This window comes from Taudactylus pleione, unplaced genomic scaffold (genome assembly GCF_031769625.1).
Source record: "Taudactylus pleione unplaced genomic scaffold, aTauple2 ptg000149l, whole genome shotgun sequence".
NCBI lineage: Eukaryota > Metazoa > Chordata > Amphibia > Anura > Myobatrachidae > Taudactylus > Taudactylus pleione.
Genome location: NW_028284551.1, coordinates 4,198,456 through 4,225,705, shown reverse-complemented (window position 1 = coordinate 4,225,705; position 27,250 = coordinate 4,198,456). Strand labels below are relative to the sequence as shown.

Below are 27,250 nucleotides of genomic sequence, written 5' to 3'. Positions count from 1 at the left end.
GTCCAGCACACATCTCTGAATTTTTGTATTAGACATTGGATTGCATGTTTGTTTTCCAGGAACACACCTGGAAATATTCACAATATTCTGGATCCTTTGAGATGGTATAAAATTGGCGTTTACTTGTCTTTCAAATTCCCCACAGAATGGTGGTGGCCCCATTAAAAGTACTGTGAATACTTGGAACATATTACACAAAAATTGTAGACAGAGGAAACAATAAAAGTTGGAATCTGTGCCAATAAAATAGAGATAGATATGGCCCCCTGGTGGGTCTACAAATGCCCCTCTGGCAGCATGCCACAGTGCAAAGTATCCCTCTCTAGATTTCCCTGGGGCATACACTCTAATAAAATGTTCTGCACACCCTTGTGGTTGCATACAGCACATATATTTTCTCAAATTCACTTGCTTCTTCTGTTTATAGCTGGTTTTATATTTACACTGGCAACTAGCGGCTTAAAAATAATCTATCCTAATGAATAACGTGTTCTTCAAGAAGTGAACTATAATTAGGTGACCAACAATTCCATAAGCAAAATACCAACAATTCTATATGGAATGTATATTCTTAGTAAAGTATGTTGAGTTATAGAAATTGAGTGGTAAACATTACCCTGAGATAATGAGGCACTCACAACCCTTCCACAGCTAACGACTGCACTGACTTTCATTTCAGGAACTCAGTATTTCTAATAGATCCTACAGTTTTCTTCAAGGTGCTTACTAACCAGATTAGTAGCAAATAGAAAGGTATACAAAAACTAAATAAGCAGGTCAGATGACAGGGGGTTTTAGGGAGCTTGTACCAGGCATCTAGATTCCGAGGGGCTGGAGCTGAAGACACAGGGCTGGGCAAACACAGGGGGATATGCTGGAGAGACACATTTTGATGGGGCTGAGCAACAGCCCCATCCTCAGGCCTAGTGACAGGGGTGTACAAGGGGGCCTCTCAGGAAACACGGAAGTCCAGTTCATGTGTCCCCCTTGCCTGTGTCGCTGCACTATTCAGGGCACAGCTGCAGGCAGAAAGAAAGAGAGCCCAGCAAAGGGCACAATTAAGGATTTTCTTTTGCCTGTGCATCGTGCATGACATTATAAAGACGCACTACTGGATCAGAGAGCAGCGGAGCCACCCGCGAAGAGGAGCAGTAGCTTTAGCAGGAGCAGGAGGTAAGTGTACGCTGGTTTGTTCTGGGGAGAGAGAGGTCAGGTGGGGCCCTGGCCAGGAGTGCCAAAGATGAAGTGACAAAGGAAGAGGGGGTGGAGCTGAAGAGGGGGATGTGCTGGAGAGACACAGGATGGGGCTGAGAGACTTGGGCTGTGAGTACTGTTAATCCTGTGTGTCCCATCTCTCCATCCATGACTTCTGTGTGTCACAACAGTCCATCCATGACTCCTGTGAGCATCCATGACTCCTGTGAGTGCCATCACTCCATTCCTGATTCCTATAGCTTCCATCACTGCATCCCTGACACCTGCATGTTTTGTCTCTCTATCCCCAAAACCACTATATCCCTACACGCCATAGCCATCACCAGTATGTCCAGGGGCATTTTAAGAGAGGAAGGGCAAAGGTACAGCGTCCATTTGGGCCCCCATCTCTCTGTCAGTGAACTGAGCGTAGTAGATTCTGGCAGAATCTACTGTGCATGCACGGGTCTCCAGGAAAATGGCGCCTGTGCCTAATTTCTCAGGGTCATCTATTCTGCGCATGTGCATGTCACTGGGGAAAATGGCTGCTGCCTTTTTCCCAGTGATTACTTGCTGCTCTGGAGCACATCAGAATCTGTGGAGAGGTAAGTATTATTATCTATGGGTGCAGCAGGGTGTGCGGTGTGCCCCCCCTGGATCCAGGGGCCCATGTGCACCCATTATAAAGACGCCTATGAGTATGTCCTATCTCTCAGATTCCTGATGCTGTCACACCATCTCTGATCTCTGACTCCTGCACCCCATCACTGACTCCTGTACACCCTGTACCTCCATCCCTGTCTATTGTACATCCCATCACTTCTTCCCTGATGACTCCTACAGTTCACTTGGTCCCCGACTCCTATACATCCCATCTCATCTTTCTTCTGTAAATTCCAGTAAAAAATAATCACTCCTGTGTACGCCAAAAGTCATAGAAGACATGGGGGCAGATGTTTGAAGCTCTGGAAAGTGATAAAGTGCAGACTAATAAACGATCAGCCACTCATGGTACAGTTGGGAGCTGATTGGCTGGTAATTTTGCATTCTCTACTTTATCACTTCCCAGAGCTTCATACATCTGCCCCATGATTTGCAATGTATTTTTTCGCATGTTGCAGTAGTGGAACCTGTCTTTAACTCCCTTCAAGGAAAGTCAGCTGGGAAAGGACATGCTAACATAATACATTTGTCTAATGGTCCTTCCGCTTTGTATTTCTAAACCACACTATAGTGCACACTGCACAGGCACTTCTGTTTTCCTGATTCACCATGGGTCACAATTGCAACAGTGCACGCAGATCAGCCGGTGATACGTACTGCGCATGCGTATGCACAGCAATGCATGTGTGCAGATTAGCATTGCGATCGCATTGCGATCACACACGTAGATAGAAAGTCATCGCAGAGTAAGTAAGGGGACGTCAGTGTTTGGGGTAGTGACTGGGGAGTGGTCGGAGAAATACAGGTGAGCGTTACATGGGCGTACAGAAATTAGCCACTGTGACGGCATGCGGGCTGATGTTACTGATGTATACGCAGGACTGTGAGGTATTACGGATGTGAGAAAGTGGTAGTGGGCATATCTATGCTGGCTGAGCAGCTGCAAACATTAGCATGTTTTCGCAGCAGAACTGCTTGCGTAATTGCAGCTGCAATCGCAATAGTGATCCGTAATGAATCAGGCCCCTGAAGCTGGGCTTTAGTGGCCACAGTGTTTGCTCTGAAGCCATGCACAGAATTACATATGTCTAAAATAGTTTGAATAAACAGTACATCATAATAATAAATTAAATTAAAAAAAAAACACAATTAATGCATAGTAATATAAACATTTATTTAAAAAAAACTATTGGTTTACAAAACAAGGCTCCAAAATAAACAGTTGAAGATAACCTTCTTTAAAGATGCCAGTAAATAGTGGTTAGCCTTATTGGAGATATTAATAATAAAAGATGTTAATCCAGGTAACTGACACAGGGCGGTTATTGAGTTCTGCTCCCCTAACAGCAATTATCAATTGTAAAAGACTGCAGCTAATACCATATCTCTAATAAGAGACGCTCCTCTCCCCACCTCTTTTGCTATACATAAAGACAATTGAGCTCTTTAATTTTCCAGAGTAAGAAGCTGGACCAGTAATTGAACAATACCATACAAATAAATATAAATTATGTATCTTCTGTGACCAAATGATAACACCAGGATTTGAACTTGGGATGGTGTGTTGAATGTGGTGGTGCCCCAGCCAACTGAGCTATTTTGAACAGTGAGATGATCGGGGACCAGTAATTAACCCTAGTTGAGGGTATATTCTTCCTGGATATATTCCTGTCAGTTACCTGGATTAACATCTTTTATTAGTAATATCTCCAATAAGGCTATGCACTATTTACTGGCATCTTTAAAGAAGATTATCTTCAACTGATTATTTTGGAGGCTTTTTTTGTAAACCAATTGTTTATTTTAATGAATGTTTATATTAATATGCATTGGTTTTTTTTTATTTAATTTATTACACACACACATATATATATATATATATATATATATATATATATACATATATATATATATATACACAGTTTTAAGAGATTTATTATTATTGTAAATAAAATTAATGTATTAAAGTATACAATTGTGCTCAATAAATGTAATGCGCACCTTGTGGTGGAATTTCATTCTACCTTATTTTCATGTTGTTGCACTTGTTTGAGTATTCTAGAGGTACTCACTAGGTTGCTGCTTAAATAATTGTAGATACAATAAGGCTTGTTTTTGATATAATCTTGTGGTAGCGCCCGGTAAGGGGTTAATTTGTTAACCCACAATTTATATTGAATCATCATAATAATAGCATGGTTGGTTGTGCCTTATATAATGAATAGTGTAAGCAGTTTGGAAGTATAAAACATGTGCAGGACCTAAATTTGCATATAAGCCTACATTTACATGAATTAGTTTAGCCCATAAGATTGGTGCATTCCCGTACATGCAATTGGAGAACACTGAAGATAATTATCTTTACTTGGAAAATATACAGTATAGCTCCCTAAGTTTTGAGAAGAGTTTCATAACAGGTCAAAAGCATGACATTCCAGAGTTTCCATTGTGTTGCGGTTTTGACGGTCTCTCAGCACGGAGCTCATTAGTCTCTATGATGACGGTGGACACTGAACTATTCTCCTCAGTCACAGGAGATAGCAGAGGAGAGCAGAACAGGTGACAGCTACACATGACCCAGCAGACAAGGGACCCTGTTGAGCCTTCTTGCTGTAGCTGCCATATAACATTACCTGGAATATGCTATCCCAGTAGTTATGAACTGTAAAGTAAGTTATTGCTACATTACTGTACACACCACATTGAACATTATCTTTCAAACCAAGCAAATAGATACAATGAAATACTGTATTTCACATCAATAATAACAATATACTAAGAACTGCAACAGTAGCCTGACCCTGTAACCAGCTTTCTAAGCACATATAATTACAGTATTTTTGTGCATCCATTTGCATGTATAAATTGTGGGACACTGAAAAGGGCAATATTTCCACCTATTAGATGTTTTGATTGTTCATGTTTACATTTTGTTTATAAAGGTCAGGATCATTTTGAAAGTCAATATTCCAAGGTTTTGTACAAAGTAAGCAAATATTCTCAGTTACCGCTCTAAATAAACAAAACATTTACTTGATCAACTACATTGCCAACGTCTTTCATCTTATAGCCAACTATGTTGTAGCAGAATGAATCTTATGGTTGAACATCTGAAGATACATAGAATACAACAGCAGGAAATAACCAATTGATTCCTCTAGTTAGCTCATTATATATCATGTCCATTTTTGGTTGGTTTTATTCTACAATAAATAAATTATCATTGTACATTTTAAACTCAAGAGCAAGTAAAGCCATATTTCACATTAATGGATATCAAAGGCTGTGTAGTACTAAATTCAACAATATACATAAAATAACTGAGGTATTAATATTTAACTACTGTCTCTCTTATGTACTGTATGGCCTTATAAATAGGGTCCTCTTCCCTCGTGTACTCTTTCCATGGAAACACCATCACTTTCTATTAGTATCCCTTTTCAAATCAGTCTGCTGTACCCATCAGCGCTAGTTACCTAGTTATAGCCAACTGTTTTGCATTAAAGTGTAGTTACTGTCTACATATATTATATTTTCCTGTTATGTTTTTAATGCACTTTTATATGCATTTACAGCATGTTCTATTGTACTTTTCTATCACTTAATACACATAGTTACTTTTCACATCACCTTTTTATGTTTGTTTAATATTCATGTAATTTTTCACATATATTTTAACCCCTTAACACTTAGTAATTACTTGCACACTTCTATACTTTACACTGCACTGTCACTCTTTTTCCATTTTTGTGTGATGCCCTGGGGGGTCCTGGGCTGGACTTAATTTGGGGTGCTCTGCACCCCGGACATGAACCGTTTAGTGTAGGGACTGCTAGTGACAGAGAAGCCTTGACGAGGCATAGCAGCATCCCATGTATTTGCAAATGCATGCAACTAATATCTCTGAAATTCTGTTACCATATAGTGTTCATATATTGTTGCTGGTATGTTTCAGTGTGCTGAGGAACAATAGGGGGTTAAACCCCCTTCTCTTTTTCTACTTGGTATGACATCTCCCTTTCATGCACCTGAAAAAGTACTACCAGATTGATTGAGCAGCTGCCATTTTTTTCTATGTAGTTTATGTCCTATTGTACTTTTGTATGTTCTTTATGTCCTGTTATGTTTGCACCGTACTTTGTTTTATGCACTCTATACTGCGCTGCAGACACTGCATGATGATAAATAAATAATTATTAGTAATAATGCACTCATTCCTTCCTCTGCAGGAAGCTGCCATTTTATGTGGTAGTAAGCTCTCTAACAAAACATGCAGAGATTAAGCCACAGCTAGGGAGACTTAATCTGTGTACACACCATTATATGGTGTGACCCAGCAATGTGACGACCGATATAATGATACATCATGCGCATTATACACACGATGTATCATTACATGCTGCATGTAACTTTACTCCCATCATTCATTGCAATGTTCCATCTGCCATGCAAGACAACAGACGAGATGATACAGTGAACGACAGTTGAGAATGACAGATCGAGCATACGCACTATGCGATGTGTATGATATATTGTTCCGATCTGCGTCGGAACGATATATCATATGATACAACATATAGTGTGTATCCAGCTTAACTTTGCACAATTGCACTGAGTGGATTAGAGTAAGAGCCACGATATCATAGTAACCCATCTGACTGCTCAGCTGTTTGATCCAGAATGTTATTCCAGGTGCTGGAGGAGCTTTATCTGTCAGTAAAGGAGTGTGGAGGTAAAACATTACTATTTTACATATCTGCATTGGAAAGTAATTTTAATATTAAACAATGAATTTTGCATCCATGGCTCATACCTGAAAAATGAAAGTTTGCTTTTTTGTGGTCCTTTAAACCTGAATGACCACAAGCATAGAAATGTAATTGGGATGATGGGCTTACAGCAGGAGATCCAGGTAAGGTGTAATTATTGCTGAATTCTAATGACATTCTATCTTTAATCCATCAATTTCTCAGATGGTCTGAATTGTCCTAAAAATATTTATCAGGGAATTTACTTTTACTTTAATTAATGAAGAAAGAAAATACGTTAATTACATGACAGGATCGTAGAGCATATATGGAGTTTTTCACCCTGTGCATGCTCCTCACCTTAGTGTACATAAGTACAGGCCATACTTACCTACTCTCCCGGAAGTTGCGGGAGGTTCCCAAATTTTCAGAGAACCTCCCACACCCCCAGAAGAGTATCCGGATCTCCTGCATCCTGCTCACTTCCTAGTGAAGTGGGCAGGATGGGGAGATAATTGCTGGAATTGCTGCATATTTGCCATGAATCATGGCTCCATATTGAGGAGGTGGGGATAATGACATAAAAGTGTGTAATTTAGCCCCACCCCTCATTATGCTCCAGCAATTGGCAGCAGTTTGCTGTGAGGGGGCAGGGCCTGTTGACATAGTAACCCTGCCCCACCCCCCAGAGTGCCCAGCTATGTCTGCTCTCCGAGCAAAGAAAAATGTCGGTAAGTATGGTACAGGCTCATCTCCACTTGTGACTAGATGGGCGTAACTCGGTTGTAATAGGGCATGCATACATAGGCGAAGTCCAAAGATGGCATCTCAACAGAACTGCAGGCTGTGCAAAGTTGTGCAATTTTATAGATATGCCATTTTTCATATAGATCTTTTGCACTTATTATAGGGCTGGTGTACAGTTTAGTGTGCATTAAGGATGTTGACAGGAATCAAACCAAGAGTAGGGATAGGAGTGGTCTGGCCACAATTACATACAACTCTACATACTGTAAGAACAGATATATATATTTACTTCTGTGCATACAATGTAGGTGCAATTAAGACCGACTTGCATTTAACTCTTCATAAACTCTACAGTCTTTACTTAAAAGTATAATAGTGATGAATTTTGAGGAGTGATTAATGGACATGTATAGATGACTTATGTAACTAAAGGGCTCATTTATCATTAAATATTTGTGGCTTATTCCCCTAAAATACCAGTTTTCGGAGGATGCCCGCAAATATTTAGTGTCCCTCCATTTCCGCCAGCAGACACAAATGCCATAGGTTTCTATGGGGGATGTGATGCTGTCAAAGCATTCCAGAACTTGGTCCTCACAACTTACACCTGAAGATGGCGTAAGCTGCTGTAGCCTATGGCCTATTGCAATACTACCCGGGAGAGAGTTCCATAGGAACGCTCCCCCGGCAATGGCTGCCATGCATTTGTGGTCTGTAGACCATGCATGCACAGGAGTACCAGCACAGGAGTGAAGAGACCGCTTACGCAGTCACTTCATTCCCAGCACATCGCAGGGACAGGCTACTTTTAGAGCCCCTGCCCCTGGGGGTGTGTTTTGTTACATTTAGGCACTATTATCGCATCCTGCAATGTGATCTTGGGTACTAATATCGCTCCCAGATTGCATTGCAAATGCGATTATTAATAAATTGGCCCCTATACACCTTAAACAGAGAAAATGAGGGTAACTATTGCTGTTGTTTTAAGAAGATTACAGAAACTCTATGTAAACATATAAGCAGAGTTCTTTATTTTATCTACACACAGAATAGTTTATGAAGATAGGGATATAAAATACAGTAAAATATGTCTTCATTGTATATAAACAATAAGATATTTTAAACACTGCTTCATTTACACCAAGTGTGATATATCTGATAGTTACATGCAATCTACAAGGATATTATTACTTATTTGTTTTATTATAAAAATGTTTAATGAAGAAAGTAAGGTTTTCCTAGATATATTTAGAATACGTTTTGTTGCAAATGTCAAATTCTAATTTCATTGCATTTTAAAACATTTAATGTTCTTAAAAAAATACAAAACAAACAAAATCAAGAAGGCAATTAGCTATAGGAGGATTAGGATAAGTGCAGGTGCCACGGACATTGGGCCTGAATCAAATTGGTATGCTATTCGCATCGCCACTGCATACAAAGTAGCAAAATTATGCTAATGTGGCAGAAGGCATCTTGTGTAAATAGACGACTCCTGCCAGCTTCTGTCATCCGCCACTGCATGCAAGGACGCAGCCATTGGGTCACTTGTGTGAACATCAGCCATCTGAGTAACCTTTATGTTACTCAGGATAACTGTGTATTTCAAGCTTCTGGGCCCAGTGCAGCTGCACCGGAAGATGCAGACACTGGCTTCAGCACTCCCAGAAAATGAGGCTGAAACCCCTTGTTTTTTGGGACAAAGTCCATCAATGACCATCTCCCCCCCCCAGGATCGTTGATCGGCAACCATGAAATTGTACACAAGCCATTGGGTTTGTATACAACTACAAAAGTGAGCCAGTAGTTATGACTTTAAACATAAAACAATACATTAATTTATGGATAAACCACCTGTTTTCCCCAACTGTTTGTGATAGTGTTGATTCATTTAAAAGGTGTAAGAATCCATTGGATGCATAATAATATTTATTGTAATGCAGCCAGGGGAAACTGGGAGTAGAGATAGTAATCAAATGATGAAACATTCTCTGCTTCCAATAGTGATGTTTTTTTCCATTGATGGTGAGTTTGTAATGTTTATTCACCATCAATGGTTTCCTTACGATGTCTTCATGCTCTGTTCTGATTGGCTATGGCAGCCAGCCAACCCCTGCATACATCTTCCTTCCAACGTCCGACCATTCTGCATGCATGCAGAAGCAGCAGTTGGCACACTGTGTGACACAAGACTCAGGGCCTGATTCACACATGCGTGCAGTGCAGTGTTGATTTTTGTGCAGTTGAGTATGGCGCTTGCGTACCACTGAGTGTACACAGAGACTGCTGTTGCTTGTGCCGGACAGACATTGGCATTCCTGGAGGGTGTCCTGAAGCGAATGCAAAAAAATGCTTTCCCATGCCCGTGTTATGGGAGTGTCAAGGGCATGTCAGGGAACACAGCTGCATTCTTAAATAGAGAGCGGCAGCTACAGAGGCTTTGTTTAAATTTAGAAGGAGACACCACACCAGCTGTAGGGTGCCATAAGTGTGAATGGTTATGGCGATGGTGCACCGTTTATGGTTGAGTGTTTGAGTACAACAATGGCTTTCCACTGTCCACAGACATTAAAAGTAGGTGTCTCAGGGCTTGCAATCTCCGACACTTGCAATTACAGAAGGGGGAAAGGCTGAGACTGTAGCCCCACATTCATAAGCATTAGCGTCCACATCTCAATCAGGCCCTCAGTCTCTGCAGTGTGACAAACATGACGCAGTATGGCTTCACATATTTTATTACCGAAAATTGATGTTTAAATGGGAAAAAGTATTGATGATTTGTAAAAAATGTTTGTGTATTATTGATATTTTGTGACTGATAGTCTGTTGTCTTTTGGTGCACCATCCCTAATAGGCACCATAGAGGTGTACATGGATAAAGAGCTCCTCTCAGAAAAGGAAAAAAGTGATCACGTGACATTCCCATCCAATCCTGAGCTCTTCGATCAGGTATACCCGGTTGCTGTAGTGTTCTCCAGAGTGTATCATGATATATATTGCGAGTGTCAACTTTTAGCATCATTTTTATTACTATTAATGAGGGGTGCTTTCAAAAGACAGCTTTGGCCTAGCAGTCCCTTTAATTAGGGTATATGTCAATATCCTGACAGCGGGGATTTTGTCGTCCAGATTGGCGATGCCAGAATCCCATTATCAGAATAAAGGCACTGGCATCCCAACTGCTGTAATCCCGAAGGTAACTAGTGGGGTTGGGGGGAGGGTTAGGGTAAGGTATAGGCACTAGAGGGAGGGTTAGGGTAGGCACTAAAGGGGGATGTTAGGTTTAAGCACCGTGCAGGGAGGATAAGGTTAGGAACTAGGAGGGAGGTTAGGTTTAGACATCGGGGAGGGAGTGTTTGGATTAGGGTAGGGTTAGGAGTTGGGTATACTTACCTCGAGCCATTAGGATAGTAACCTACTTGGGATGCTGGTGCCGAGATTCGGACCACCCAGATCCCGAGCGCTGGAAACCCATACCCAACCCGTAAATTACCAATGGTTAAAAGAAAAGAAAATCATAGAATACACTTTCTTCATCTCTTTATTGCAATTAGCTAACATGTTATAAAAAAAAAAACATAAACATGAGCTAATTGCACCATAGGCAAGCAGCATGTGTCTGGATTCACAAACCTGATGTGATAACCCTTCTCGGGAATGGAGCTGGACCGTTACTTACCAACAGCTTTGAGAGAAGCATACTTGTTAAGTTCCTTTCCAGGAGGCTGCTGCTCATATGGATTTGAAATCTGTCCCATAGTTGGAAAGGAATGTGGATGTGCCATCTGTGGAAGGTGTGGGGATGTTGGAACAATATTATTCATCTTTGAAGTATCTGCAGAGAAAAATAAATGATTTAATTAGATTCCCGCATCCTTTAACTTCAGAAATATAATACTGTACTGAATACTATCACTGTTACATGAACAACATAGAAATGACAATGCTAAACTCTAGCTACATAAAATCAATGAAGCAGGTTGCACTGAACAGAAGACTATCCATGCAGCTCTCATTAGATAAAACATTTAACTGTTTCAGTTTCACATCTGAGACATCATTCACTATTTCCTAAAGAGGATCTGCCACCAATGTAATAGACTGTAACATTATATAACTTGTAACAACTTGGGAGAGCACTTATAGGAGTTGGCCAGAAACTCTCCTGTCTATCTCCTTACTCATTTACTTAGCTTCCTATCATATTATTATTATTAATAATATTATTATTATTATTATTATTATTATTATTATTATTGTTATTTTATTTATAAGGCACCACAAATATCTGCAGCACCTTACATAGTAAAGGTACAAAACAGGGTAAACAAGGCAAAAAAATTTAACTAACTACATAAATACTAGTACAGGCATAGCTGCAATGTACGCTTATAGGCCCTCATTCAGAGCCGGACGCTCTGAGCAGAGCGCTCGCTCTGAATAAGGGCCGTCCTCCATAAAAATGGAGCGTCCTCCTGGACGCTCGTATAGCTGTGGGTCACCACCCACAGCACATACGAGCGTGCAGGATGATGGTCGCGATGGTCTTGACCATCGCGACCATCGCCAGTGCGACCAGAAGCCTGTGGTCGGGGTTTTCGACCACAAGCCCTGGAGTGATTTTGGCTCAAAATCACTCCCACTGACATCACTAGTGATATCAGTGGGGCCAGCTTCTGACGGTAGGCGTTCCCTTGGGAACGCCTCCGTCTGGGAGGCATGCCCCCGGCACGCCCACCAAAGGGGGCGTGCTGTCAATCAACATCGACAGCACGCCCCCTTTGATCAGACACAACGAGCGAAGGAAAGTCCTTCGCTCGTCGCGTCTGGCACATGCGCACGACGGAGCTCCCTCCGTCGTGCGCATGCGCAGTGCACACCATCGACCCACTTGCGAGCGGACAGCCACTTGCGAGTGGGTCTGAATGAGGCCCATAGTCTGAGTTACTGGGCCTATGGGGGAATGATGAGAGAGGTCCATGCTCAGGAGAGCTTACATTCTAATAAGAAGGGGGGTAAAGAGGAGACACAGCCAGTTAGAGATGATGGAGGGAAGACCCAAACAGGCATATATATATATACATATATATATATATATATATATATATATATATCACGTGTAATGTTTGAAAGGCACTCCAATGGTAAAGAAATAAATCCACACCACCTGGCGTCTATAGTCAACGTTTCAGAGGACTTTAACCTCTTTTATCAAGACATCATCATATATCTATATATATAATATATATATATATATATATATATATATATCATATTAAATTAAGTTTTAATTCCAGTCCCCACGGTACATTTTCCTGGTGTTGTATGTTATTAATATGAATAGCATCTAACTGTATACTGTATATATAAAAAATATTTGTAATGGTTTTGATTAATTTGTTGTTTATTTTATTTCACATATGATACCTATTTAAAAATAAACATATGATATGTTTTTTTATTTATCTGTTCAGTTTTTATCAGTGCTGTGATACCATATTTACACATTTGTCATTTTAACATACTTATTAAGATAATAATATGTAGCAATGCTTCTTTCCTCTCTTTTTTTGCTTGTGGCATTTATTTATGATCCAAAGGGGCAGATGCAGAGATGAATGGATAAGCATTTTTGAATAGCATCTTGCATGTATTCTCACTGCGCATGCTCAACAAATGGACGCACCCAAGTTCAAGCAAAGCAGAGTCGTACACATTTACACACTTACGACCAAAGAGGTGGAACTGGGGCGAGGCTGGGCGCTGCCACATGGGCAAAGCTTTGAGCTAAAATAAATGCAGACTATTCAGACCTAGACACAAGTGAAAAATACGCCCTTTTGGAGGTGTATCTATTGTACTTAGAATAGTACAAGTATAAGGGTATCCTGTCGACTGGTCTACATTAAAAAGGTCGACATTTAGAAGAACGGCACCAGAAGTTCAACACATTCTGATGTTGACAGTCAAAATGTCGACATGGTCATTAGATCAATCACTAATATGTGTAGACATGTATTTAGGTCGACATTGTTAAATGGTCAACACATAGAAAGGTCGCCATTTATTATGTTAACATTAAAATGTCAACAATGCCTTGGCAAAATCCACATGTTGGAAATCTTCGATTTGCTGATTCTGACCCAAAAATGATAGGAATCGGCAAGTATGGGATTTCTAACATGTTAGATTTTGTTGATCATTGGAAAAACAAAGATTGGGAATCGGTGTATCAGGGAATCGGCCAGTTGATTTATGGGTCTCATTTTAGGTACCTATTCATTATTGGGGGGCTACTGGATGATAGCTACACCCCTTGCATGCTGAGCATGTACACTTGTGGATGCTCTCCTCTAGAAGTCCTTTGTTTTCCTTTACAACTCCTCCCATCGGTCCTAGACAGATTCCAATGTTTTGGTATAGTAACATGTTAATAAAGCGATTTAACCTGATAATTAACAACATAGATGGGCTAAATAGCATGATATTGTGACCTTCAAAGGAGGTGGATTTGCTAGATCATGAGGCAATTAATTAGCCTCTTTCACTGTATGTTAACGGTAATGGGACAGATTTAATTGCACACTTGAGAAAACAGGTGCTCAATCATGCCTTTCAGCTCAAAGAAATGTACTTCATTCAAATATATTTCCAGTACATATCCTGCAATATACTAAATTACACCAAAAAATATCGTATCTTTCCTCTTTTCTTGAATTTTTATAGCAGTGCTCCTATCAGTGAAATTAGTAAAATTTCTATAATGATGACATTATCTCTGTCTCTCTGTTTTGAAAAAGTTTCATGATAAGAGACCTATAAGAGGGCTATAAAAATCATAGTATGTCTAAGCACTTTAAAGAGAAACATAGCTGCTCAATTGATCATTTGGCAAGTTTTAAAGCGGTAGAACAAGTAATAGGCAACTGGCAGAATAGTGATATGGAAACTTTACTTTCAAAAACAGATGATATGAAATGGATGTTTGATCTAAAAACTCTAAACCCAGCAGGTTTAAATTTAGGTACAATGGGTTTTCTTTAAAAAAAAATTCAAAATACATCTAGATCATAAAAAAATGTCCAAATTGGTAGATACCAGATCATAAATTGGTTACAATAAAAGTCAAAACATCAATTAATGGAACTGTATTATAAAGATCCTTAAAAATAAGATTTTATACGGATTAAATACAAAAAAATATCTTTAAGTCATTCAGAAGAATGATTCTACTAGCACAAGATAAACAGAAAATAAATGAAAAGGTTCCCTGAGAAATATAAGAACATTCACAATTTATATAAAAAAATTTTTTAAAATATAATGCAAAAAGAAATCTATTTTCTATAAAGGTAAATAGATATACCATATCTATCTATCTATCTATCTATTTATCTATGCAGGGGCGTCTTAAGAGAGGAGGGAGCCCGTGTGCACTCCCAGTGTGGGGCCTCCTCCTATCTCCCTGGTGGCCAGCAGCCGACTGACTTGGCCGACTGACACCGGAGCCTTAGTAGACTAAAATGCCCCTGGCGGCCATGTTCCGGCGTTCTGTGCATGCGCAGTAGATTCTGGGCACTAGAGTGTGCCCAGAGTCTACTGCACATGCGCAGAACACCAGAAAAATGGCCACAGTGGGCATTTTCCAGTGTTCTGAGCAGCGCTGACACCCGACGAGGGACCACAGACAGGTAAGTTTAAAATAATATGGGTGCAGGGTGTTCGGTGGGGTCCGCACACACTGCACCCATTATAGATACGCCACTGTGTATATATATATATATATATATATATATGTATATACAGTCAGGTGCATAAATATTGGGACATTGACAGAATTTTCATATTTTGGCCTCTATTCACCACCACAATGGCTTTGAAGTGAAACAAACAAGATGTGATTTAACTTCAGACTTTCAGATTTAATTTGATGGTAATTACATCCAAATCAGGTGAACGGTGTAGGAATTACCACGGTTTCTATATGTGCCTCCCACTTTTTAAGGGGCCAAAAGTAATGGGACTATCAACTCAAAAGCTATTTCATGTACAGGTGTGAGCTATTCCCTCGTTATTTCATTATCAATTAAGCAGGTAAAAAGTCAAGAGTTGATTCTAGGTGTGACATTTGCATTTGGAATCAGTTGCTGTCGACTCTCAATATGAGATCCAAAGAGCTGTCACTATCAGTGAAGCAAGCCACCATTAGGCTGAAAAATCAAAACAAACCCATCAGAGAGATAGCAAAAACATTAGGTGTGGCCAAATCAACTGTTTGGAACATTCTTAAAAAGAAAGAACACACCGGAGAGCTCAGCAACACCAAAAGACCCAGAAGACTGGGAAAACAACTGTGGTGGATGACAGAAGAATTATTTTCCTGGTGAAGAAAAACCCCTTCACAACAGTTGGCCAAATCAAGAACACTCTCCAGGAGGTAGGTGTATATGTGTCAAAGTCAACAATCAAGAGCGGACTTCGCAAGAGTGAATATAGAGGGTTCACCACAAGATGTAAACCATTGGTGAGCCACAAAAAACAGGAAGACCAGATTAGAGTTTGCCAAACAACATCTAAAAAAGCCATTACAGTTCTGGAACAACATCCTATGGACAGATGAGACAAAGATCAACTTGTACAACAGTGATGGGAAGAGAAGAGTATGGAGAAGGAAAGGAACTGCTCATGATCCAAAACATACCACCTCATCAGTGAAGCATGGTGGTGTTAGTGTCATCTCGTGGGCATGTATGGCTGCCAATGGAACTGGTTCCCTTGTATTTATTGATGATGTGACTGCTGACAAAAGCAGCAGAATGAATTCGGAAGTGTTTCGGGCAAAATTCTATGCTCATATTCAGTCAAATGCTTCAGAACTCATTGAACAGCGCTTCACAGTGCAGATGGACAATGACCCGAAGCATACTGCAAAAGCAACCAAAGAGTTTTTTAAGGCTAAAAAGTTGAATGTTATGCAATGGCCAAGTCAATCCCATGACCTGAATCCAATTGAGCATGCATTTCACTTGATGTAGACAAAACTGAAGGGAAAATGCCCCAAGAACAAGCAGGAACTGAAGACATTTGCAGTAGAGGCCTGGCAGAGCATCACCAGGGATGAAACCCAACGTCTGGTGATGTCTATGCATTCCAGACTTCAGGCTGTAATTGCCTGCAAAGGATTTGCAACAAAGTATTAAAATGAGAAAGGTAGATTTAGGATTGTTTAGTTTGTCCCATTACTTTTGGCCCCTTAAAAAGTGGGAGGCACATATAGAAACCGTTGTAATTCCTACACCATTCACCTGATTTGGATGTAATTACCCTCAAATTAAATCTGAAAGTCTGCAGTTAAAGCACATCTTGTTTGTTTCATTTCAAAGCCATTGTGGTGGTGAATGGAGGCCAAAATATTACAATTCTGTCAATGTCCCAATATTTATGTACCTGACTGTATATATATATATATATATATATATATATATACACATATATATCCACAGTAGCCAGCACTCACTTTCAACTGCCAAGTGACACTAGAGAAAATCACACAACCACACTCTCACTCTAAGGCTGACTTCCTCCATTTAAAATGTATGCTCTCATCCTGCAGTGCTGCCCTTTCCCTCTCTAAACAGTCACTTTTCACTTCTCATACTCCTGGCATCTCTTTGCCACTTTCAACTCTCTCCTCTGACCATCCTCTCCTCACCTCACCTCCTTGCTCTCTGCCCTTGACTTTGCCACCTGCTTTACATCTTAAATTAACTGAACACATCAGGACATCATATTCCACCAGACCCTCAGCACTCTACCCCCTCCTTTCCCAGAGTAATCCCCATCACTCTAACCAACTCTTACATCATTCTCCCCTGTGTCTGGAGAGGAAATCATGGCATTCATCCAGTCCTCCCCCCTTGGACCCTATCCCTTCCTATCTCCTCTGCTACCTTTCTCCTTCTGCCTGTTCTAATCTTGCCCACCTCCTCAATCTCTCCCTCTCATCTGGCACTATCCCTTCTGCATTCAACCTATCTCTCTCCTTCCTCTTGTCTCCAAACCCCTTGAGCATATTATTTAAAACCGCCTTACAGCCTTTCTTTCCTACAATTGCCTCTTTGACACTTTTCAGTCTGGCTTCTGTTCTCTCCACTCCACTAAAACTACCCTCACGAAAGTCAGCAATGACCTCCTTGCTGCCAAATCCAAGGGCCGCTACTCTCTGCTCATTCTCCTCAACCTCTCCGTTGCTTTTGCCACTGTTCACCACCCTCTCATCCTGCAAAGCCTTCACTCCCTTGGTCCACATGACACTGACCTCTCCTGGTTGTCATCCAATTATGCTGACCCTTCCTTCTCTTTCTCCTCTCGTTACTCCTCTTCACCAACTTCCACTTACTGTAGTATGTATTCCCCAAGGTTCAGTTCTTGGACCCCTCCTATTCTCTCTCTATACATCCTCTTTAGGTGTACTCATCAGCTCTTTTGAACTCCAATAATATCTATATGCTGATGGTACATTTCCTACCCTGACCTCTCCCCCTCTCTCCTGACTTGTACCTCCAACTGTCTCTCTGCTATCTCTTCCTAGGTGTCCCACCGCTTTCTTAAACTTAATATGTCTAAGACGTAGCTGAACATATTCCCACTCTCCCGCATAACCTCACTTCCAATAATTTCATTATCAATTGATGGCACAACTATCTCTTTTAGTCCCAAAGTGTGCTGTCTTGGAGATATCATACACTCTTCCCTCTCCTTTAAACAACACATTCAGCACCTCATGCAGTCCTGCCATTTACATTTCAAAAATATTTCCAGGATCAGACCCTTTCTCACCCAAGATTCTACTAAAACGCTCATCCACTCACCGGTCATCTCCAGATTAGACTACTGTAAACTGCTCCTATCTGGTCTCCCTGAAACCCACCTTTCACTCCAAACTGTCCTTAGAGCTCCTGTTCGGCTCATCTTCCTCTCCAAATGTTCTACATTTGCCTGCCCCATACACATTTAAACCTGTTGTTAAACTAACTATTTCCATAATTGTTAATGTTCTGCTTATTTAGGGGTTTATTGAAATGACCCCAATAGTGATAATATGGGTTAATAGGGGTTAATTTGAATGATCGCAATAGTGGTATTAAGAATTGACCATGCATATATACCATTAATAAAGAGTGACAGTTGAACACACATTTAAACCTGTGGTTACAATACAAGTATAATAGATGGATTCGGTATAATTTACAGGCGGCTGAAATCCCGGCAGCGGCAGCCTGACACAGGTGGAAATTCCGAACGTCGAAAGGTAAGTATAAACTAACATATTCTACCCCCTAACCCTCTCTTAGGGGTGCCTAACCCTAACACCCCAAGTGCCTAACCCTAATCCCCCTCTAAGTGCCTAAACCTAACCCCCCTTCCCCGCCACCTAAACCTAAGTCCCCCGGAAGGGTGCCTAACCCTAAGTCCCCCCCGGGAGCCCTAAACCTATCCCCCCCCGCGGCTGTCCGTGCTCGGTGCCCGGTGTAGGTAAAATGACTGGCTTGGAGATTTCGATGCCTGTCATTTAACCCTTGCCGGGATTTAGCAGTTATATATGACCTCGACGTACCAATGTTTTAATACACTTCCTGGAGATGACATGTGCTGGTGGGTGGCTCTGCCTGTGCGATTGGGCATACGCTGGCCGCTCGCTAAGACATGGTGGGCTTGCTTATGCCTTGGCGAGCGATCGCTTCCAGTGGCGTCACTTTCACAAATTTGCATACGCTCGGTGCGAGCAATCGCATCTAGCGAGAGACTCTGAATGAGGTACACAGTGTATGAGGCCAAATCCATAATACAGGATACCGCAGTCCCCAATTTTGTTAATTGGGCTACAGTTTTCTTCAATTTATCAAGCTCTGAAAAAGCAACCTTTTTGAAACTTTGGGGTCTATGTACTAAGCCTTGGAGCGAGATAAAGTGGAAGATAAAGTATCAACTAATCAGCTCCTGTCACTTTACAGGCTGTGTTTTTGTTTATCTCCATCCACTTTATATATCTCCAAGGCTTAGTACATAGACCACTTTGTCCCCCTAAAACCATGTTGAGATTGTGTTAGCCATTGTAACCTATGAGCTACAATATAAAATAACCAAGGGCCTGATTCAGACCCGCTCGCAAGCGCATAGCACTTGCAAGCGGGTGGATGGTGGCCCAGTGCGCATGTGCAGCATTCGCAATGCACGTGCGCGAGCCCCGGAGCGAGTGAGACCGTCACTCGCTCCGAGCTCGCAGCAAAACAGGGCAGCTGTCGATGTTGATCGACAGCTCGCCCCGTTTTGTAGGCGGGTAGTGGGGGTGGCTGAACAAATGGAAGCGTTCCCGATGGAATGCCTGCCATTTGTGGGCAACACTACTGACATCACTATTGATGTCAGTAGTGGACTTCCGGCTCTATTAGAGCTGGAAGTCCACTTGGCATTGCGAGTGCAGAGACCCTACCACAAGGGTCTCCTCGCAATGCCGATGGTCGAGATAATCGCGACCATCGCCAGGCCGCTCGAGCAGCCTGGAGGCTGGAATTTAAAAAAATAGGGATGCCCTGATTCTGAATCAGGCCCCAAGTACATTAAATCACAATAAGATGGCTACCACATATTTCGTTCAAAGGGCGTGATGTAAGCCACTGTTGCTGTGGCCTAAAAATGCTAAAGGAAATTTGGAATATGGTTTCTGGGCAGTTGATCAAAGGCCATTTGCTAAGACATGGGCTAGAAATAAGAGTCTGTCCCAGTGATGAATGTAAAGTAAAGAGATACAGTAGCTAACACTATTATGTCTGGGTTCAGATTGTACCAGGCAACTGCTCATATGCATCCATAAGGCCGCACATGTGCAAAGCAAAATAGTTGCATTGTGAGTCCGGAAGAGATCCAGTAAGGGACAGCATTACGTAATAGAGACAAGCTTCTAAAGCTAAACTAAGCTACTAAATAGCCCCTTAACTGTGCCTCCATAGAAAATGATGGGAGCAGCTGCTGCAATGGGTTGCGTACGGGATGCCGGTGCTCAGGATCCCAGTCTCAAAATCCTGATGCCGGCATTCCAACTGGGTTACTATCCCAACCTCTACAGGTAAATATTCCTACCCTACCCCCAACCCTAACCCTTCCTCCCCGAAGCCTAACCCTAACTTCCCTGCAGCCTACCGCTAACCCTCCGCCCTGCAGCCTAACCCTAACCCTCCCCCTAGTGCCTAACCCTAATGCTAACCTTCCCCCTTACCCCAATACTTACCATCAGGATGCCAGCTGTCAGGATGCTGGTGCAGAGATTCTGACTAATGATGGTATTCCGGCATTCTGAGCATCGGCATCCCGACAGCCGGGATGTCAACTACAACCTGCTGCAAGAGCTGTTGTTTGGCAAACAGGAGATCCATTCCAATGTATTTTGGTTTACAGCCTTGATAAATAGGAGAGAGACTTAATTCTGCCTTAAACATGTGGAAACATCCATGTTTTATATACAGCATTACAATCATTTGATAAATAAGCCAGCCAGCATTTCCAGCCCATTAAGTTCCATGGGGATCACTTTTGAATCACAGATGGTCTAACTTTCATCTGCAAGGAGAACACTGTCTTTCTCCAGTACTGAGATTTACTAAAGGTTATCCGTCTAAATGTCGGTACACACTAGACGATGTCTAGTGTGTACCAACCTCGCCAGCAACAGGACCCGGTGGGGTGCCGGCATCGGGAAGTACGTACACACTTGCCGATGCTAGCAGCAATGGAGCGACAGCGGGGGCCATGCTGCATTCAGCAGCATGGCCCTCACTAATGATTCACCTGTCGGACCTGCATGCTGGAGCGTGCATCATCAGTGACATAGCGGGTACACACTAGACCTCAGGTTCTCAAACTCAGTCCTCAGGAGTGAAATAATTAACTCTACCTAAGGATCTTTAAAATGGGTCAGTGAGTACTGAATACATCTGTGCACCTGCTGGGCGACCTGGAAAATGTGACCTGTGGGGGGTCCTGAGGACCAAGTTTGAGAACCTCTGCACTAGACGATGTGCCAAATATATCGCTCTGATCCGCCGGATCGGACGACATATCATCTAGTGTCTACCCAGCATATCACTTCCAACTATATACTATGTGAGTCTAGTCTGCAGCTTCTAAAGATGATGTAGCTTCTAATGGCTAGTACACAGTGAATACCTCAAGCTGGTGACTACTGTGAACAATTGTACCCACTACAGTATGTTTAATATTATCAAAGAAGACCCCAGCCTGGTGACTAGCTTCTAATCTTTGTATACTAGCTGCCACGCCTGCTTACGTGTATGTCAGCCATTGCATAGAATAAGAGCTGTTACAACACAGCAAACTTCTCTACCATATCCACAGGAATATTTGCAACTCTATTTCATTTCATGGATCCAATATTTTTTTTATATGTGGTCAGCATGTCCTCAGTATATATCCCCCCCCCCCATTATTGGATAATATAATGGTTATTGTACTAGTAGAATACCTGTTGTGTGTTTGGGTTTTTTCTTCAAATTTAACTAGAAAGTATAATTGTTGTACAGTAAGCACATGCAGTACTTTCATCCCTAGTTAATGGCAGGGTATTTCACAGTTTTTTATTTTTATAATGAAAGCCAATTGCTTCTTTTGATTGGGGATGCAAGATTGTTTTCAACTTGCTTTTAGGACCATCTTCCCACCGAGCTGAGTGTTGAGTTATAGGAATACTGATTTATGTATGTCATTAAGCAATGCTTCAAAATGCCCTATGATTTGCTGTATTACCAAAAAACTGTCTAATCACAACAGGGATTTAGCTCACCAACTGCTTGTAATGTTCAATAAAATGGCAAAATAAGCTGTTAATGACTGACATTCTGTTTCTTCAGTGTTGAACATGCCCAACAATATAGAGCCGAGCAAACGAGCAACAGGTATGATCTTTAGTGTTTGCATTCCAGACCTAACTACAGTACATCACAATACAAAATGCATTGAGTTTTGTCTCCAATAAGGGACTGATTCTGAGTCACACATTATGTCAATATTCACAGAGTGGAGCTTTTTTTTATGCTACTGTGCATGCATCTAATTTGCTAAAAAGTCACACAGTGCATAAAGGTGCGTACACACTAGGCGATCAGGAATCGTAATCGTACCGTCGTTCCTGATCCCCTGTAGTGTCTGCACTTAATGATCAGTCATTCAGTGCAGCCACTGTCCATCATTCCTGAACATGCCAATCTGTCGTTATCGGCAGATTGTGCTGCATGTTCAGGCGATGGACAATGTCGGAAACGACCAGCGGGAGTGCGCATCGCTGGTCGTTTCTGACATAAAAGTGCACGATTACTGAGCGATTGCACGATTACGATGTTGTAATTGTGCAGTCGCTCAGTAATATCGCCCAGTGTGTACGCACCTTAAATTTGATGAGCAATCCTAGGCAGTGATTGGAGGGGGTCTATTCAGATGCACTATACAGCAAGCTACTGATAGCAGTGCATTGCGTTCCAGAGTGTGAAGCACACTGATGTAATTTGTGATTACACACTTCCATGATGCATCATGTGTTTGCCCATTGGCAGTTCAACATTTTTGCATCTAGATATACAAGTATGGGTGTAGAGATAAGCAGTTTGGTTTTGACTCAGTTCTTTTCAGCAAATAAGCGCAAATTTGGATTAATTCGGATTTATCTTAGTGTCTATCCAAAATACACGAGAGTCGGGTAGCCAATATGATGCCGTTTTTGAGATCCGAACATAACCGAGCAAAACCAAATCGCTCATCTATATAGACGTGTATCAAAATTCAACTATATAAAGAGTTATATAGTATTCAGGAGCAACAATTGTATATAAAATATACTGAATTGTATTCTAGGGAAGCAACTCCTAAAAGTGGGGTCATTCCAATTAACCCCTAAACAAACTTAACCGAACATGAACAACTATGGGAATAGTTATCTATTATGGGAAACAGTCAGGAAGCCGGCGGACGCAATGCTTGCGAGCGCACGGCGCTAGCCAGAGACTCTGAATGAGGTCCTGTGGTTTAAGTCGTGCCAAACAGCCCACTTCGGCACGCCAGCTCCCAGGCGACTCGGCCACCCCAAGCATCTTTTTTGCTCAAAATGTGCATGTTACTCACACAAATATAACAACTGTAAAGCTGTAAACACACTTGACAATATGCTCTATGAGCGATATCGTTAAGTGTATCCTCTGCATTGCCGGGCTCAATGTCGTTAACGACAATGAGCATACACACTGAGCGATATTGGTAATGAGATTGTTAAGTGATGGCACCCTCCCTCATCCCCATACTTGCAGAACTTGACAATATCGTCAGGTTGCCCTGCAAGTACGGGCGATGAAAGATATCGTTAACGATCCGCATGAGCGCGCATCATTAACGATGTTTTGCATACACACTGGACGATATTGAATGCGATGAATGATAACGATATCGTAATCATTCATATATGATTGCAGCCTGGACTCTCTGGTACAGGCTGAGTGGTGTTTCACTGCCACTGCAATTGTGAATAAGAGTCAACATTTAAAAAAGATGATTTGTGAGAAAATCTGCCATTTATCGATAAAATATTGCCATGGCCATTCTGGGGCATACAGACATGAGTTAACTAGCTATTCAGTTCATGCAGACTTGGGCTCTCAATTTCACTAACAATTTTTTTTTTTTAATTAATAAATACATTTATTAATAATATAGTAAAAAATGTTTTAAACTGATACATATTTTAAAACTATTTACCAATAAAAATAATTTGTGGAAATTATGTATTTTTTTTTAAGAAAAGTTTTCTGTTGTTGTCATCCTGAGATGACAATAACAGAAAATAGATTGTGGTGGTACTAACACTATCATGGTTATATAGGCAATTGCCAAAGAAAACTCGGCAAATCTTATCACCTGCAGTTACTGCCAATATTGACCCTTGTTAGATAGGAATAAACAGTTTTTTTTTCTTCATTCGATAATTAGGCATGTTAATCTTTTGCTTTGTTAAATAGTGTCTGCAAATGTCGCTTGCATTTTGCCTGATATTTTATACTGAACCAGAATTTCAGTCAAAGTTATGTTTTTAAAGGATATCAGGGGTGACTACATTTGTTTTTGTGAAATTTAACGTGCTTACCGTCATTTCATTCACAATAAAGCATAAGTGACAGCAAAGGACATTAAGTAGTTAGTTTTACTGAAGCACACATCAAAAAGATTACTGCACAAAAGCGATTACAGTGAAAGGACAAATAGAGATATATTACATTTATGGGATGGGAAATTTTAGAAGATTCCTTTGCTTTGAATTGACATTTATATACTTCCTAATGTCTTTAGAAGAGAAAAAAAAAGAAAGTAATGGAGGCAGATAATGATATATAATTGCTTATAAAATGCAGAGTGCTTCAAAAGAGCTGCCTTTTTATTCTTCATAAATCAATAAATTAGCAAATTCCCTACTACTATATATATAGATAAAAAATACTATTGTAGGGCTCTTGTTTTCCTGATGACTTAAAGGGTTACACGCCACATATGTATGTAACATATATTATGTATGTAACATACAGTATATAATCATGGTTGTGGGTAAAAAGAGTTTATATAATTTCCTCTGAACTGTAGTGTAGTTGAATGGGAACATTTGTGAAGCGCACGCAAACCAGGTGCTAGTCCGGACAGTAGCAGCAGCCGGGTACCATATGCTAGGGTGGCTATCCGCATGGCTTCATACATATAGCCGCAGAGCTCACTGTTTTCCATCTGCAGCCACAACCATCAAGATCAGTATAGCCACTTAGAACTACCCCATGTTGGAAGCAATCCGTCTGAAACAGGCATGCCTCCGCCATACGCAAGCCTTAAAATAGCATGGCAGTCTAGCTACATGCCCACTACACTCTGATGACACTATCATGAAACTGTTCTCTTGTGTGCATCCGTGAGATAGCCTTCCAGTTGCTACCCGCTTCATGGAAACAGAAAGCCAGGCGTGGTTGTAGCCTACGTCAAGGTGCATAAGCATGGAAACAGAAAGCCAGGCGTGGTTGTAGCCTACGTCAAGGTGCATAAGCATGGAAACAGAAAGCCAGGCGTGGTTGTAGCCTACGTCAAGGTGCATAAGCATGGAAACAGAAAGCCAGGCGTGGTTGTAGCCTACGTCAAGGTGCATAAGCATGGAAACAGAAAGCCAGGCGTGGTTGTAGCCTACGTCAAGGTGCATAAGCATGGAAAAAGAAAGCCAGGTGTGGTTGTAGCCTACGTCAAGGTGCATAAGCATGGTTTGGCGTATGCGCAGTTTGCAAGTAATTACTTTCATATAGAGTTGAGCATACCTTGCACTTTAAAAGGATAGTGAGATATATGTGCAGTACAGTAACGACATTCAGGCACAAGTTGAACATGCTCTTTTGAGATGATTCCCATTTTAGGGCCTATTCATTATCAAGGGCCAATTGGCCCCCAATAATTAAGTATCCAACTAGCAGCAAATTGCTATTTAATACATTGCAATTCTGTATAGCTCTAGTGTCAGGACAGCTGCTCCGAAAGTCCTATAGCCTACACTTTCGCAACTAATTACTTGCGGTGTAGTTTACACTGCCGGGCAGTGTAAGTGTACTTGCATGGACCGAGTACATGCATGCACACAGAGAGGGCTGCTTGAGGCTGGAACTCCTTTTAAATAGGAAGTAGCAGGACACTTTCAGTCTTTGTAGTTTGCTGAATTACTTAAACCTAGTGTTTCTGCAAGTGTAATGGGCCCTTAAGTAATGATGAATAGGCTCATTTGAGCTTCGCATCTCTTGAAATACATTACCTATGAGATGTACATTTTATGCTCATATTAATTTGGTACACATACCGCAGTTGTTGATGATGACGAGGTCTCATCTTTGCTGTGGTTATTAAAGTGGTTCCCAAACTTTAATAAATTATGGCGTCCTAGAGTATCACCATTTTTCTTTTACATGGCACCCCTAGGCCAATGGATTCTCATTGAGAAATTCTGCCAAAATTATTAAATTAAGTAAATTGTGGTTAACTGTAAGCTGAAGATTCAGTTATGTGGTTGTGTACAGGATTGTGCTTGTCCACATATGTTTATGAATGTCAGCCACCAGAACTGGTTTTGCCTATCACATTGATGATAAATAATTTGATTTGGTCCCGGACTACCAGCTATGGAATACTGTACTATATTTCCTATGTAGAATTAATGTAACCGTGGATTGTCCCCTAACTTTCTGAATAGGATAGGAAACCAAAACATTGGGTCACTTAGGCAGCATACAGTACTGGAAGAAAATATTAAAAGCTTACATGTAGGGTGTGGGCCAAAGATTATATTAGGCCAAGCTTTGTTCTGACTTTTTCACTTGTTCAAGATGTGCACTTCTGCATTCAGCCTTAAAAATCATAATAATAATAATAATAATAATAATAATAATAATATACATTACATGTATAGATGGACTTTCAACTACCTCATTGGGGGCATACAGTACAGTACTCCTCCAGCCATCAAGCAGTGCAGCACAAAATGCATAGTCTCTACATTTCCACTAGAGCTGCAGTTAATGCTCCCTGATGGGTTACTTTAATGTTAATCATTTATGGAATGAAATCAAGATTCTTTAAGTCTATGGGCCTGATTCAGTACCGATCGCAACTGCAAATGCAATAGCGATTACGCATGCAGTCTCACTGCGACAGTATGCTAATTCATTCCGATCGCTATACGATCGCAGCACTACACAAGGACGCCCACTTTACCTTACACACATCCGTAAAGTTTAGCAAGACTGTGAAACCATCGGTATAATCGAGAA

At 41.1% G+C, this 27,250-nt stretch overlaps 1 protein-coding gene across 2 annotated transcripts in view; it reads right to left on the bottom strand.

The window, feature by feature from the left end:
- SHISA9 (shisa family member 9) overlaps positions 1-27,250 on the bottom strand; it is a 530,821-nt gene that overhangs the window by 74,603 nt on the left and 428,968 nt on the right. For both annotated transcript variants that reach the window (XM_088474251.1, XM_088474252.1), the window contains one exon: positions 11,032-11,187. In XM_088474251.1, the coding sequence (XP_088330377.1) occupies positions 11,032-11,187 (156 nt within the window). The remainder of the gene's footprint in view (positions 1-11,031; positions 11,188-27,250) is intronic.